This window comes from Stegodyphus dumicola, chromosome 5 (genome assembly GCF_044657685.1).
Source record: "Stegodyphus dumicola isolate Sdum_Otavi_A_Nest chromosome 5, ASM4465768v1".
NCBI lineage: Eukaryota > Metazoa > Arthropoda > Arachnida > Araneae > Eresidae > Stegodyphus > Stegodyphus dumicola.
The window spans coordinates 78,237,981-78,252,467 of record NC_140772.1 but is presented as its reverse complement, the minus strand read 5'-3'; the positions used below and the strand labels follow the sequence as shown (position 1 = coordinate 78,252,467).

At 31.6% G+C, this 14,487-nt stretch overlaps 1 protein-coding gene across 1 annotated transcript in view; it reads right to left on the bottom strand.

The window, feature by feature from the left end:
• LOC118192543 (neural cell adhesion molecule 1-like) overlaps positions 1-14,487 on the bottom strand; it is a 332,149-nt gene that overhangs the window by 161,864 nt on the left and 155,798 nt on the right. The window contains exon 8 of the mRNA XM_085817818.1: positions 11,718-12,020. Within this exon, the coding sequence (XP_085673944.1) occupies positions 11,718-12,020 (303 nt within the window). The remainder of the gene's footprint in view (positions 1-11,717; positions 12,021-14,487) is intronic.

Here is a 14,487-nt window from a genome sequence, read left to right as displayed (position 1 = left end):
TTAAAAAATAAATACGGATTCAAAAGGGAAAAAAAGCATTTTCCAGGGACAAATTGATTTTTGCTACCCATAACTTCATGTGTTAAGGAAACCTCATTTTTAATCTTCGCATAAAAGAAAGCCGTTAATATTTTTACTTGAATGCATATTTTCTATTTTTAAGAAGCAACTCTGTTACGATTGTTCTTCATTAAAACATTCAGAATAATTAATTACCGGTTCCGAAGCATTAATTATCGAATTACATGAAAATTAGTCACATGATAGTTTTAAATTCAGTCGATAAATGTAAGCAGAGACGTAAAAGATAAAATGAGAGCGCTATGCTCTCAAATAAAATTGGGAAAGCTGGAAGCTACCAGGAAGAACATAAAATGTAACAACTTAAGTATTACTCTACGCAACGCCACTTAATAATTTCTTAATTGTATTGTTTTTAAGTGCTTTTTGCAGTCATTAGACTTTCAGAATGTTTCCGTTTACTTCCGCTTTTTAATTGTCTCTCTCGCAGACTTCTTATTTACGCATTAAATGAAATAAAAACAAATATCTCTAAGCTGTAGTAAACTATTGCGTCATTAGGGATAGAATTTTTTTGTATTCTGCTGGATACTTTTCTTTTTGTTCTGAAGCTAGTTCGAAATTTTTTACTCTTGTTTCCTTGGAAAACGGCAATTAAAAGGGCGTTTTTTATACGATGGAAAACAGAAAAGAAGAGCATACCGGGGAACTCTAAATTACATGTTTAAAGAAAGAATTACATCATTTGGTCTTTTCTGACGTGGTTTTACGAGATACAGTACCAATATTTATTTTAATATCACTTTAATTCAAGCAAATTGGTAAAAATATGATTGGTGTAAAGAATACCAATGTAGTTTCTAGTGTATGTCGAAATACGAGACTAGAATTTGTTGTCAATAAAAATTGCTAGGGGATTTTGTGTAAATTAAACATCTCTTTTATTCTAAAAATGACATTAAAGGTTTCTATTTTCCAGCGTTAAGGAATTAACTATTTAAACTATGATTAAACAGATTAACTGAATTAAACAATGACATTAAGTACAGTAAAACTCCCTTAAGATAAAGTGACCACACGTCCCGATTTTGGATTTTTGGTCCCGTCGATTTTAAAAAATGTTCCGTTTTTTTGAAACAATCTGCATTTCCTATTTTAAATGTACTGTAAAAATACATTACCTATTATTTATTAATTATTATAGTGAATATAAAGAAATTAAAAAACAACATAAAATGCATGCAAAGTAAACTATTAGGCCATGTAAAGAGTTAGATTTACCCGGTGGTGTTCGATCATTGTCGTTACGTCTCGTCAAGGAATATGTATTGTTAACGGAGGAACAGCTAGCATTAGCTGAAGGTATATTTATTTCCACACCATAAACTACAATCAAAGTTTCAGATCAATTGATTGTACGTTGCAAATGATCAAGATATTGTACGAGAAAAAAATTGCAAGTGCAAGGACATAAATCGAAGCAATTATTTGTAATGTTTTTGAACCATATTCGTTTTCACAATTGCAGAAAGAATATGATTTAGATGCACATTTATGTCCACATATTATGATGCTTCCAACCACAAAGATTTAAAATTATTTCCCACAATTGTTAGAATTTTTGATCCAGAAACAGGAATTAAAATTAGAACATTAGATTTTGTTTCATTGCCGGGCGAAACTTTTTTTTCCCAATGGCAGATTGTGAACAGTTACAGTTTTGTAACAGAGTCCATTAATCTATACTAAGGCCAGACGTGGTGGTCTCTTTATTATGGAGGCGTCTAATATGTGGGCCACTATTGCCTCCTATGAAAGGATGGACAGTTACAACCGTGCCTTATCTGAGATTCGAACCCTGGCCCTTCGGTATCGCAGTCAGGCTCTCCTAACCACTATACCGTCTGGGCGGCTACCGGGTGAAACTTCATAAATAATTTTTGATTCAATAAGTACTATATTAAAAAATACTTTTTTAATTAAAAAAGAATAATTTGAACAGTAAAATTATTGCCTATTCTGAGGCAATAATTTTATTGTTGACACTGACGCAAATTTTGGTGAAGTTAGAAGAGGCATCAATAACGCTTTTACGAAACTTAACGAACATTTGAACCATTCAAAAACATGCACCTTTTTTCCGAACATTTGAACCAAAAAATTATTCGAGTAGGTTGTGCAGCGCGCATTCCACACAATACTATTCAGCTAGCATCTGACTTACTTCCAGTGGATGTTGAAAATATTATTTCAAAACTTTACTCGTATTTTATATATATATATATATATAATGTGCGTGTTGAAAGTTTGAAGGATTTTTGTGAAAGCGCAGAAATCGAATATAAAAGAATTATTGGTTACAACAAAACACAATGGCGGGCTCTTTTACCAGCTATAGAAAATATTTTAAAAGTATACGAACCATTAAAATCATACTTTTTATCACAAGATAAATGTCGAAGAATATTGCAGCTGTTTTTTGAAAATGACACATCAAAGGTTTGTCTTCAGTTATCCACAACGAAGCTACATTATTTCACAGTGCTGTGAAAATTATTGAAGGGAACAAAATTTCAATTACGGAGGTGTCAAATGAAATCAATAATTTAGAAACAAAATTGCGAGAAAGAATTGCTAACGATTACGTTCCTTTAGTTACTCAAAAGGACATCACTAGGTTGGAAGAACAAGGTGCCATATTAAACGACCTGATTTTCTGAAAGAAGTCAGAAATTCTTTTAATACCTGCTTGGAATATCTTGAAGAACGGACAGTTCAGTTCGAGGATATTAAAAACTTTCATTGGGTGACATTTAAAATGGAGATTTTATGGGAATATGTGGAAAAATCTTTTTAATATATTAGTAACTATTTTCCGAAAAATAATATTTGCGAAAATGATCTTTTTGATGAGGTGTCGATGGTAAAAAGATACGTTACTAATGAAAAAATTAAATGTTGGTTGTCTGCAAATGTGGAAACAGATGAAAAATGGACGGAGTTTTTCCTTCATTTTAAACAGAATAATATTCCTTATGAAAATATTTTGAAAATTGTAGAACACATTCTCTCTCTTCCAGGAACAAAAGTAGCAACAGAAGGTGTTTTCTCTAGTATCAATAAAATATGGACAATTGAAAAACACGCAGTTGAACATTAAAACTTTAAAATCTGTATTAAGCCTAAAATATAATTTGAACAATTCTCGTGAGAAATTTCACGACATTTTATTAAATGATCCAAATCTATTGCAAAGTATTCACTCCGATTAAAAGTATAACCGTGAAAGAAAAACATAATTTTTTAAACAAAATATTAAATTAATTAAAAAACATAATATTCAAATTATTGTTCTTTACAAATATTTTTATAGTTACTAATAGCTTGCAATAAATATATTTTTGTATATTTACAGACCAAAGTATATGAATGTATACAATAAAATATATTTTTTTGAATTATTGGTCTGCTTTCATAACTAAATTACAATTTTTAAATTAATAAAACAAGAATTTCAAAATTTCAAAATTGATAGAATTGACTAAGCGGAAAATTGATGATTCACAGGTGAGGAATACAGGACAATATACTATCGCTAAGAATATTGAAAGAAAATTAAAATTGTTTATAGAAAATATAATGAAAGTTATTTATCATTAGGGTTTACATGGAATGGAGATAAAATGGAGCTCAACCTCAATGTGTTGTTTGCGATGAATTACTATCCAATCAATTTATGAAACCATCGTTTCTTAAAAGACATCTTATTATTTTAAAAGATAAATCTGAAGACTATTTTAAGAGGAAATTACGGAGTTCCAAAATAGTGAACGAGTAGTGAAAGGTTTTGTCACTTCAAGTGAAAAATGCTTGGGGAGCTAGTTATCTAATAATTAATAATAAACATAGAATTGTCAAGAATTTTCAAGATTGGGTAGGCTCACATTATTGAAGAAAACCTTACATTACCAACAGCTGAAGATAACGTTTTAACATTATTCAAGGAAAAAGTACTGATAAACTTAATAAATAAATGTATAGGGACGAGAATTTTGGTTTTTTTTTTTTTTTTTTTTTTTTTTTTTTTTTTTTTTGTGGATACCAAATTTCTATCATTATTAAAGTGATAGGAATTTAACTTTCAGAAAATTGTGTCGTTACATAAACAAGTTTCGTCTTGCAGTGAAATCATTTACGTTGTGTGCCTCACATCCATAAAAGCATAATCTCAAATGTAAAAATAAATCTGTGACGAACAAAGTGATAGTTATTTAAGTGTCAATTCTGAGATGAATATATTGCGAAAACAAATCTGTTAATTTTTCTTCATCGACGAAAGCAAAGATTCATCTTATACTGAAGCCCCGGAATCGTTGACATTGAGCCTGATGAGGCAGTGAAGTATCTGTCGTTGTGCATTATCTTACTGTCCTGGCAGTGATAGAATAAGCCCATGAAATGCATCGTGACAAAGACAGCAAGATTGTGTCTGTCGTTCTCAAGCATCTTGCATCAGGCATGAATCTCAAGCATCTTGCATCATGTTCTTGAGCATCATGCAAGGAACAATACGACTACGTTCATTTTCGCACCCAGTTTTTGAAGGAGAACGCCCCGGGAGATGGTTCCGAGAGTCTGTCTTTCCCTAGCACAAACCTCTAGGGAGGACTTCCAGCTCGATGCATATTTAGAGTGCCCCCGCGGTGCCCCGCGGTGCATAGACACTATACATTCACAAGCATCCATGCCTTCCCGGCAGTCAAACCTAGGTCTTTCGGTATCGCATTAGGCTTCCCGAATCACTATACAGTTTGGGCGACGTAAGTATCAGTTGTGGTTAAAATTCATGGATCCTTGCTTGCAAATAAAATAGGACAATCCGTATCAAAACTGCAAAATTACGTGAAGATGTATTTATCATATTTAATCTAGGTGATGAAATCTTAGTTCTAGAGATATTCATTTAATAAATCCTTTGTGTACCTTGTGTTTTCAGACCGATATTAAGGTATACTTATCACTAACAAAATAACACTTCTTATGCTAACAAAATAAACCACAGCTCATGATGATGCAACTGAAGTAACAGTGAAATTTAAATTAACCGTAGAATACTAATGAAGGACTGCACAATTTCAATGTACTGTAAGAAGGCTCAGTAACTCTACCGACGTATGAAATTCAAGTGTCCGCAGCGATAACGTAAGTCCGAGTAATACAAATTATCACAGATGGAAGGAACTAAACGTAGCGTGCCCGCGCAAGCCAGGAACACGCTCTGTTTTACAATCGAAAAAAAAAAAAAAAAAACCTCAGTTTAAATACGCATAATATCTAACCTGAGTTACTTTCTGACGCGGAAAAGGAAAAAAGTTATTATAAAGGCTTAATTTAAATAATAACTTTATAGGGTATCACAATTATTTTAAAGGTGTTTATTTTTTTTTAAAGATGAATACTACCTTCTGTTACAAATAACCAAAATTACCTATAACATCATAATACGATTTCATATTTTGGTAAACATTAGGCAACAAGTGTGTAAATACTTTAAAAATTGCTGCCCTACCTTTTTGAAACGGTCTTTTGAATACAATAATCATTCATTTCTATTCAGAAATTATGCATCAGGTTTAGCCATGTATATTGAGCGAAAGATGAAAATATACATTAAAGAAGAAATAATTCACTTTCTGAATAATAATATAAATAGTAAAAGTATTCGTCTTTAGCCATTTTATAATAAAGGTAGTTGTTAATAAATGCTAATATCCCTTGATAATGCATATGAAACCGCACTATATTAGCTAATAAATATTGATAATACATTAGTGATTACCTCCGGCAAGATGTCTGAAATCCGTAATTTATGAAACCCCGAGATAGATGAAGGGTGGCATTTTAACTAGAATAATAATGTGTGCATTTTGATGAAAAATAATGCGTAATACGGGAGCATTAATTCAACAGAAATAAATGAGTATTCCGTTAATGAATATTAAATTACAATAAAAACATGTTATGCATAAATATTGCCCACTTATGAATAAAAATTGATTTAGAAGCAATTGTGAGTGAAAACTGAATACCCAATAATTTATAAGTATGTACATTATTTCAGGTTGACATAAAAGATATTTGAGCATTTTATCTATTATTGAAAAAGGACAAGTTACTAATTTAACGGTAGTTATTTACTCGCTTAAAGAAGCAATTACAATGTTAAATAACTAAGTAAAATTTAGCTCTAGAAAGCTTTCTAAAATTAGCTTTAGAAATTTTCATTAAAATTATTAAATAAAAGAATCTGCAAGTTTCAGATTTTATATTTAACGTTCTCTGTATTACCTTAATTTATTAAATATCATGTTCTTCGCAATTAAACCATAAACTCCAAGTCAACAGCCATATCACAAAATAATTTGAAAAGAGCATATCTTTAGAATATTTCCGATACACAGTCTCGCCCGCTGCATATAACAATGTTCTTTTTTTCCGCACACTGTTGCCATTGCTAGCTTTGAAATCGTTGAGATACTTAACAAAAAATTAGTTACAGTTTTACAAAATATGAAACAGATAATAAAACAAACTATAAACTGGGCTTCAAGATGCCCATATTCAAGTGGAGGAGAACGTTATTCAAAATTTGTTGTCTCTAGTTACCGTCGTTTTTTCACAGTGCAAGAAACATTCATACATTCATGCAGATTATTCATTATTTCATTTCTTTAAATATAATGATGTGCTCTAATATTTGGTCGCAACAATTTGAAAAACAAAACGCTGTTTATAGTGAACCAGCACAAAATGCCTACACGGAATTAATAGCCTTTCTGGGCAAATTGCCCTTTTAGGCGGAAAATTACAAAGTTCCAGCGTATCTTTTTCATCTTCTTAGTTTTAATCTATAATATCCCTTAGTAGTCATATCGTTCTTAGAAATTTCCTTGCATATGCCAAAATTTAACTGTATCTAAAAGCAATACAATTTATTTAACCCTCTGACCGGTCCGACTACCATGAGAAAGAATTATTTTCCTGATTTTAAAGTCAAAAGGCCTCTGGTATATTATACCTGGATTTATGCATTTTGTATATATCCCCTTAATTTCTTGGAAATATTTTCTTATGCACATATATATACGGTCTTATAGACATCACAAAAAGTAAGCTAGGCCGTGTACGGGCTTTCCGGTCAAAAGCTGTTTATAAACAAAAGTATGTTATGGGCTAGTAAATCTTCAAAGAATATTATTGAATGTCATTTAAGAGGAAAATCTAAACCCAAATTATTCTGATTTATTTATTAACCGAATTCATGAAAAATGGAAAATAACATCAAGCATCCCAAGACTTGAAGTAAAATATCTCGGCTAATTTCCGTTGTAAGGAATCAAACTTTTCTTTTTTCTTATTTATAATGAATATAGAATTAACCTAAATATAAAAATTTAAATTTCATAATTTTTAATAAAAGCCGTTAAAACTTTTCAGAACATGGTGTGTGTGCGTTAAAAAGAAATAGTTAGAAATTTTCTTAAAGTTTATCCTATCTGAGGAAACTTATTCTATCTGTGAAGACTTTTTTAAAATTATCCTCTCTGAGGAAGGTATTTTTAGGATTATGCTATTTGAGGAACATAAAGATTATTCTATTTGAGAAACACAAAGATTATTCTATCTAAGGAAGATTACTTTACTCCGTACTTGAGAATATTGAGTAAAAGTATCTCATGTTAATTGGAAGTGAAAAAATTAAAGCCAGATAAGGAAATTTCTTTTAAAGATCAGTTAGAGTTAGAAAAATGTATAAATTAGAGTAACAAATAAAAATAAAAACTATTAATCACTTATGTTTCATGTTTAAAACAGAACTTTCATTGGGTTGGTCTTTGAAACATTAGACCTGGACGATTAATGAGAACGATTATTATTCGGCATATATATATATGTTTGTGTGTGTGTGTGAGTGTAATTAAAAGTATTCATGCTGTAGAAAACTTGATTGCATAGATACGTAGAATGTTGAATCCCTAACGAACAGCAAGGTTTTTGATTGCGCAGACTATTGATCCATAATGAATAGGAAACTGGCAGCCAAGGCAGATTAAATATTCCTTTTTATTCCAGTAAACGCTGCAGCCATAAACAACTTGACACACTGCTCGTTCCTATTTCGAAAATGTTTACTTTCTTGATAGATTTGCAATAAGAAGAGAGCAGCAGGCAGCAATCCAGCTAGGCCGAAGTGTAGAACAATGGTGGCTTGTGTTCAGCATATAATCTTCAATTTAGAATGAGTTAGATTCAATTTTCAGTGCATTTGATTGGATAATTAAATCTGCTGTCATATTATTACTGGCTCTTTGAGTGTTAGTTCCATTTATTGTTGTGTAAGAATCATATGACATGAATTAGCCTTGAAATGACGCAAGGCAGAAAGATATTGCTATTTTTAGAATAGAGAAGGGAAATTGATTTAAGCATTAAGAGGCTATTGATATATATATATATACATGATAAAAACTACACAAATTGCGAATATAAATTATAATTTAAATTATCAATAGCCTCTTAATACTTAAATCAATTTCCCTTCTCTATTCTAAAAATAGCAATATATATATATATATACGCACTCATACGTATAGATAAATCGATAGCTAAAAAATTAAATCCAGAAAGAGTAAACATTTGGCTAAATTAGACTATACTTCTACACAGATATCATTTTTAAATCAAAATCTCTAAATACTACATTTCACATTACAAATATAATATATCTAAGACAAGGTAAAACATTGTAATAGGGATTTAAAACATTCAGGATCATTTCTTCATTCCCCATATTGAGTAGATACATTAAAGTATTCATAAGTTATCCTATACTTTTAAAGTTGTCACGTTATCTGTAATGGTGGTAGAGCACGGCTATTAAGTACACTTTTAACAGACTCCGTTACTCAGACATACTCTGACGTGAATGATCCCAAATTTTAGCCTCTTACCCATGATCCTAGCGTGTCAAAAGGTAGCACAGAATGGCTGGACATCGAGCCAGTTTGCAAGTAATTCTAGTATCTCCCTACAAAGAGGAAGCTCTTCAATAAGGCATATTCGCTCGTTTTCTAACTAGCTCCTTTAATGTCCTTGATTTATGGCCCTCAGATGGGGTTAGAGGGAGCGGAAAAAGCGTTTGGAGAAGCGGTAGAGAAGATTTCGATGGTAAAAGTGGCAACACCAGGAAGCTAATGTTTGTCGTTACATTTTTTTAGAGTGCCATTCCTGCCTTTCTTTCAGAGTGCATCTGAGTCTTGTGTGTTGACAAAATTTTCAAATGTGCTCTCATGGGTAACATTTTATGAAAATAGGCAGTTTTTTCTCCCAACAAAGTGTAAAAATGTATTTGATAAATTATAGGTTTTTCTTAGTTCAGCTATGTGCGGATGTTTCTTATCTAAGGGAAAATTACACGATAAATAATAATATGCAGCAAATTTTTTCCTTTAAATCCATTGCGCTTGATTTTCGGTGTTATTTCTATTTATAAAAACTAGCAGATACTGTGTGAAAGCTCGGTAGAAACGCTCAAAATCAAAATGAGATCAAAACTTACCGATTAAGAAAACTTTCATATTGTAAAAATTATTTCCTTTTTCAGAATAAATTGTAAATTTTAAGACGGGTAATTTATTATACAGGAAGAAATTTTTATATTTCTTTATTAAATTAATATTAAATTCTCATTTTCAAATTTCAAAGATTTTAATCGATACATTTTTGACACATCCTCTTGCATTTGTTAATTAACTGGATGTTTAACGCAAACCCGCAGCCAATTGGACATCGGCTGACCAATGGCTATCGACCCAGTTTACTATCTTTACGAACGGACTGGTTTCGTGTGTTTTCTTTTATAGTGTGATGATGTGCGACGTGAATATGTGCCAGTTTTAATTTAGACCGCGCTCCAGGACTGCATTTCTTCCCTTAGGCAGATAGCCGCAGTGCGTTATACCGTATTCGAGCAATTCAGCATTCTAAAATTAGTAAATGTTTTATACGGTTATATTATAATTGTAACACGTAATGATTATTATCTATACTAAGTAACACATTTCGGAACGCATCCGTTAGTCCCCACGTTTTTTCGATAGCTGCAAGCCTTTGCTCTACAGAAGAGAAAATCTGGGAGATATTGATCATTATCAAATAAATAGGATGGAAGGGAGATGTAGTATAATTCACGTTTGTCAGTGTTTAGAACATCGCCCCTCTTTCCTAATGCCTGCTATTAATTTGGAAAAAATAGCTATTCTTATTACTCAAAACTGAAATCGAAAAAAGCACCGTAAATTAAAACGATTAATCTAAATTTATCATGTTTTGTTCCTAAACTTAATGTAGTTACATTACACATACAGCTGTGCGTATAACTTTCTCCAAAATGGAGCTCGGCTTTCTTCAGTAAGATTTCATAGTTACACTGTAAGAAATTACGGTTCATAAAACTCCTAACAAAAATAGCTTTTCCTAAAGCATAACGCAAAAATTACTGCCCATTTTCAAAGTCTTTGAAAGGTTAATTTCATAAAGTTCAGACAGTCTAAAATATTCTCATCACCGAACTAAATACTATGACTTGTCATAAACTACAATACTGACATGAATATTATCGCAGTTTTTAAATTTCTTCCGAGAAATTCATTCGTTTGTATTATATGAAGGTTATAAATCTCTGTTAAAGCAATTAAACCTAATAATGTCTAAATTTCTCAATGTTCATGATGTTTTTACTTTCAATTTGAACAACATACAACTGTATAAATTACATTTCTGTAGTAATATACGTAGAATGCATCTATAAAGTTTTAAAACGATATCTTTAAAAATTCTCAGCGAAGATGCTTTTTGAGAACAATCTGCACTGACTGTCTACATAACGTGCTTTCTGTTAAATATCATCTGATAAAGAAAAGATTAAATGGAATTTTCAACTTGATTTTGGACAATCAGTATTTGCTGCTGTGAATTCAAAAACTTGATCCCAGACAAACAATTTGTCTTTCCTAAATGCAACTAATTTCAAGCAGTTTATTTCAAAGAAATGGAAACACAATAATAAAACTCTACAACGAAATAAGTAGTAGACAACATTTCGATCATGTATACACATGTTATTTACTACTTAATACTAGATACTTAAAAAAGTCAGTATACGGAATATAAATTACAGAATTTAATCAGTAAGTTAGTTCTGTATATACGGAACTAATTAAATTGTGTTTTTTTTTTTTTTCCCAAATACTTCTCTGCAAAACATGGACATACTTAAAGTTTTTTTCCCAGTCTTTTGCATTGAATGATAATGTTAGGGTTCTTTATAACTTTATTATCATTTCTAAAGTAGAAATTTAAATTTCAGATTATGTAAACTGTTTAAAGTAAACAACTTCAATCACTTTCTGGTAAAATATGCATTATTCATGAAAGAGATCTTAACCGTTTTGTCAGCAATCTTAGCATAGCGATTCATTCATGTGTTCTCAAACACAAACATTTTGCATGGAAAACATGGAACATTTAACAAACATCAACATTTTTAAGTTGTACGACTTAACAGAAAATCCCACTGGAGGGAAAATATAAAAATTTAACTCTCCCATTACACAAATTTTATAAATTGAGCTTACCTCTCTGTGTCAAACTTTCTGGTGTAGCTAAAGTACTTGCTCTTAAAATCTTTGGTTCACTTCTCCCTTTAGAATTAAAAGCATATATAGCTATCACAAAACTAGTGCCGGGCGTCAGATCATAAACATTGAAAATTGGTGTAGGATTGGTCATATTGTTTAACATTATCACATGTTCAGAGTCATAAGTTTCTAACATGAAACTTTGCTGGAGTCCGCCATCATAAGCCTCTTGACATCGGACCATAAGCGATTCTTCTGTATGATTACTGGCACTGCAATTCTGAACAGCATCTGGAGGACCTGCATTTAAAAATATAATACATTAGTCAGGTAAACATCACACCCATAGAAATAAAAAAAAAAACGATCTATCAAACAATTTTTGCAGTATTTTGTTGACACATGCCTCTTTAAATTTCTGCCGAGAATGTGAAAATTACATTAAAAATTTGAAATAATATCAAATATACAATTTTAAATCTCCTCGTATTCCTTTAAAATAATGTGCATGCTTGATATTATTTTTGATAAATACAGCTTTCGATTTAATGAAACCACAAAAACTGCAGGAAAAATTCAGAAAGAGAAATAATATCGAAAGACTATAAATTCTTCACAACCAACCGCTAAACCGTAAAAATATGCAGTTTCTAAATCAGAAGGTGGTAAAAATTCAAATACACTGAACAGCATGATCATTTTATGTTACATTACAATGGCATAACGCTAATATAATTCTACTTAAAAGTTTCAATGTACAGTAAGACCCCGCTTAACGCGGGGGATACGTTCCATCGAAGTAGAGCGTAATGCGAAACAGCGCTAAGCGAGGCTATCTTAACATGTAAATAATGGGGTTAGGGGATGACGGATAAAAAATGGTTAGGCATTAAATTTAATAATGTTTTTTTTAATAAAAATAAAATCAAACATTTATTTCTTACAAAAATAAAAACAATATAAACGCATATACTTTTAAAAAAAATTAAATAAGAAGGCATTATGATAGATTGGCTTAATGGCATATTGCGTTCAATTTCGTCGTCAATCCATATAGACAGTCGTTTTTCCATTTCCTCTATAATGTTATTTCTAGAACGGGTAATTCTAGTTGCAGAGCTTGACGTAGTTGCAGTTGCCGATGACAGTATTTTTTCTTTATTCTTAAGAATTGTCCTTATTGTTGAAGTTGCCAAAATCAATGCACCACTAATTTGAGATCGACGTTCACCAGAATCTAATCTTCTAATCACTTGCATTTGAGTTTCCAGTGAAATCCTTTTTCTGGTTGCTTTCTTTTCTTGTTTTTTATTATCACCCATGATAAAAACTAAAGATCATAATATTTGTCACTGTATTAATCATTATAGTATTATACAAATTTAAACTTACAATAATGTCAACAAATGTTTCAAATGATAAAAATGCGTCCACAAAGCAAGAAACACAACTACACTGTTTCGGATATGTTATTTGGAAACCTAGCGCTGCGCACAATTTCGGAGAATCCCCGGGTTGAAATAAAAGAGCGCTAAACCGAAACAACGGTAAACGAAACAGCGTTAAGCGGGGTCTTACTGTACTACGGAAATGTTTTCTTCGTTTGTCTAATGATTTAAGTTGATAAAGAACATTTTGCAGTATTTTACTTCGAACCTGTGTTTCAGCTATCGTGAAGAATCCGCTTTGTAATGTAAAGTAGTTAGTAGCAGAACACCCTTAAATTTAAGATCCTAAAACTATAATTTATACATATAACAATTCTCACTATGAAAACCTATGATAAATATTAAAATTCAAAGTTTATATTTACATTAAAAGATACTCATAGAAATATGTCTTTACGGAAATGAAACGTAATTTATTTAGGAATCAGAGTTTAATTTTTTTTTTGAATCTCTTTTAACAGCCTAATTCCAATTTTGTCTAAATAACGTGTTCCGTTTACTTCTATTACACTCTTGCATTGTTCAAAATCCTTCGATTTAGTCTACTTTTGTCAGGGATAGAAATATTTGCCTAGACGCGTTTAACAAGATAAGCAACATTGATTTACATTGTTTTTTACTTCCTTGTTTGAAGTAAAAGAACTATTGTAATAGGGAAAATTTCGGGTTTCTTATTTCAACGAAAATATCCATTTCGACCGCTATCGAAACCATTTGAAAGATTTTTTTGCGTGACATCTGTACCTACGGATAGAATGAATGACCGTTTTTCCCAAAACGTATTGTAAAATGGATTTTAAATGGATTCAGAAGAGATTTTTTTTCATACGTATGTAAGTACTATAAGGTTATTCTCCCGCTTTCCTAGCGGCGTTCGTCGTGTAGTGGTTCTGCATATTCCAGAGGTCCATGCTTCGATTCCCGGCGAAGGCGTTTGCTCATTTTTCATCTCTCTTGCTTCTAAAATAACCTAATGTCTCTACAGAAGCACCCGAACTAAAAGGGTTGTGGATGAGGATTTTCCACACACAGGATTTGACGATTGGGTCCCCTAAAATACCCAGTCGTCCTTTAAAAAGAGGAGTATTTAAGGTATTTGTCCCGCTTTCTTAGCGTGTCTTCGTGGTATAGGGTATAGTGGTTCTGTACGCTGGGCCGGTATTCCAGAGGTTCGTGCTTCGATTCCCGGCGAAGGCGGTTGCTAATTTTTCATCTTGATTGCTTCCAAGAATATATCTAATGTCTCTACAATACGTACTCCAGAATCTCGCATAACTCCAGAATGAATAGCCGTAGAGAGTGAAAGTTTTGTATATGGA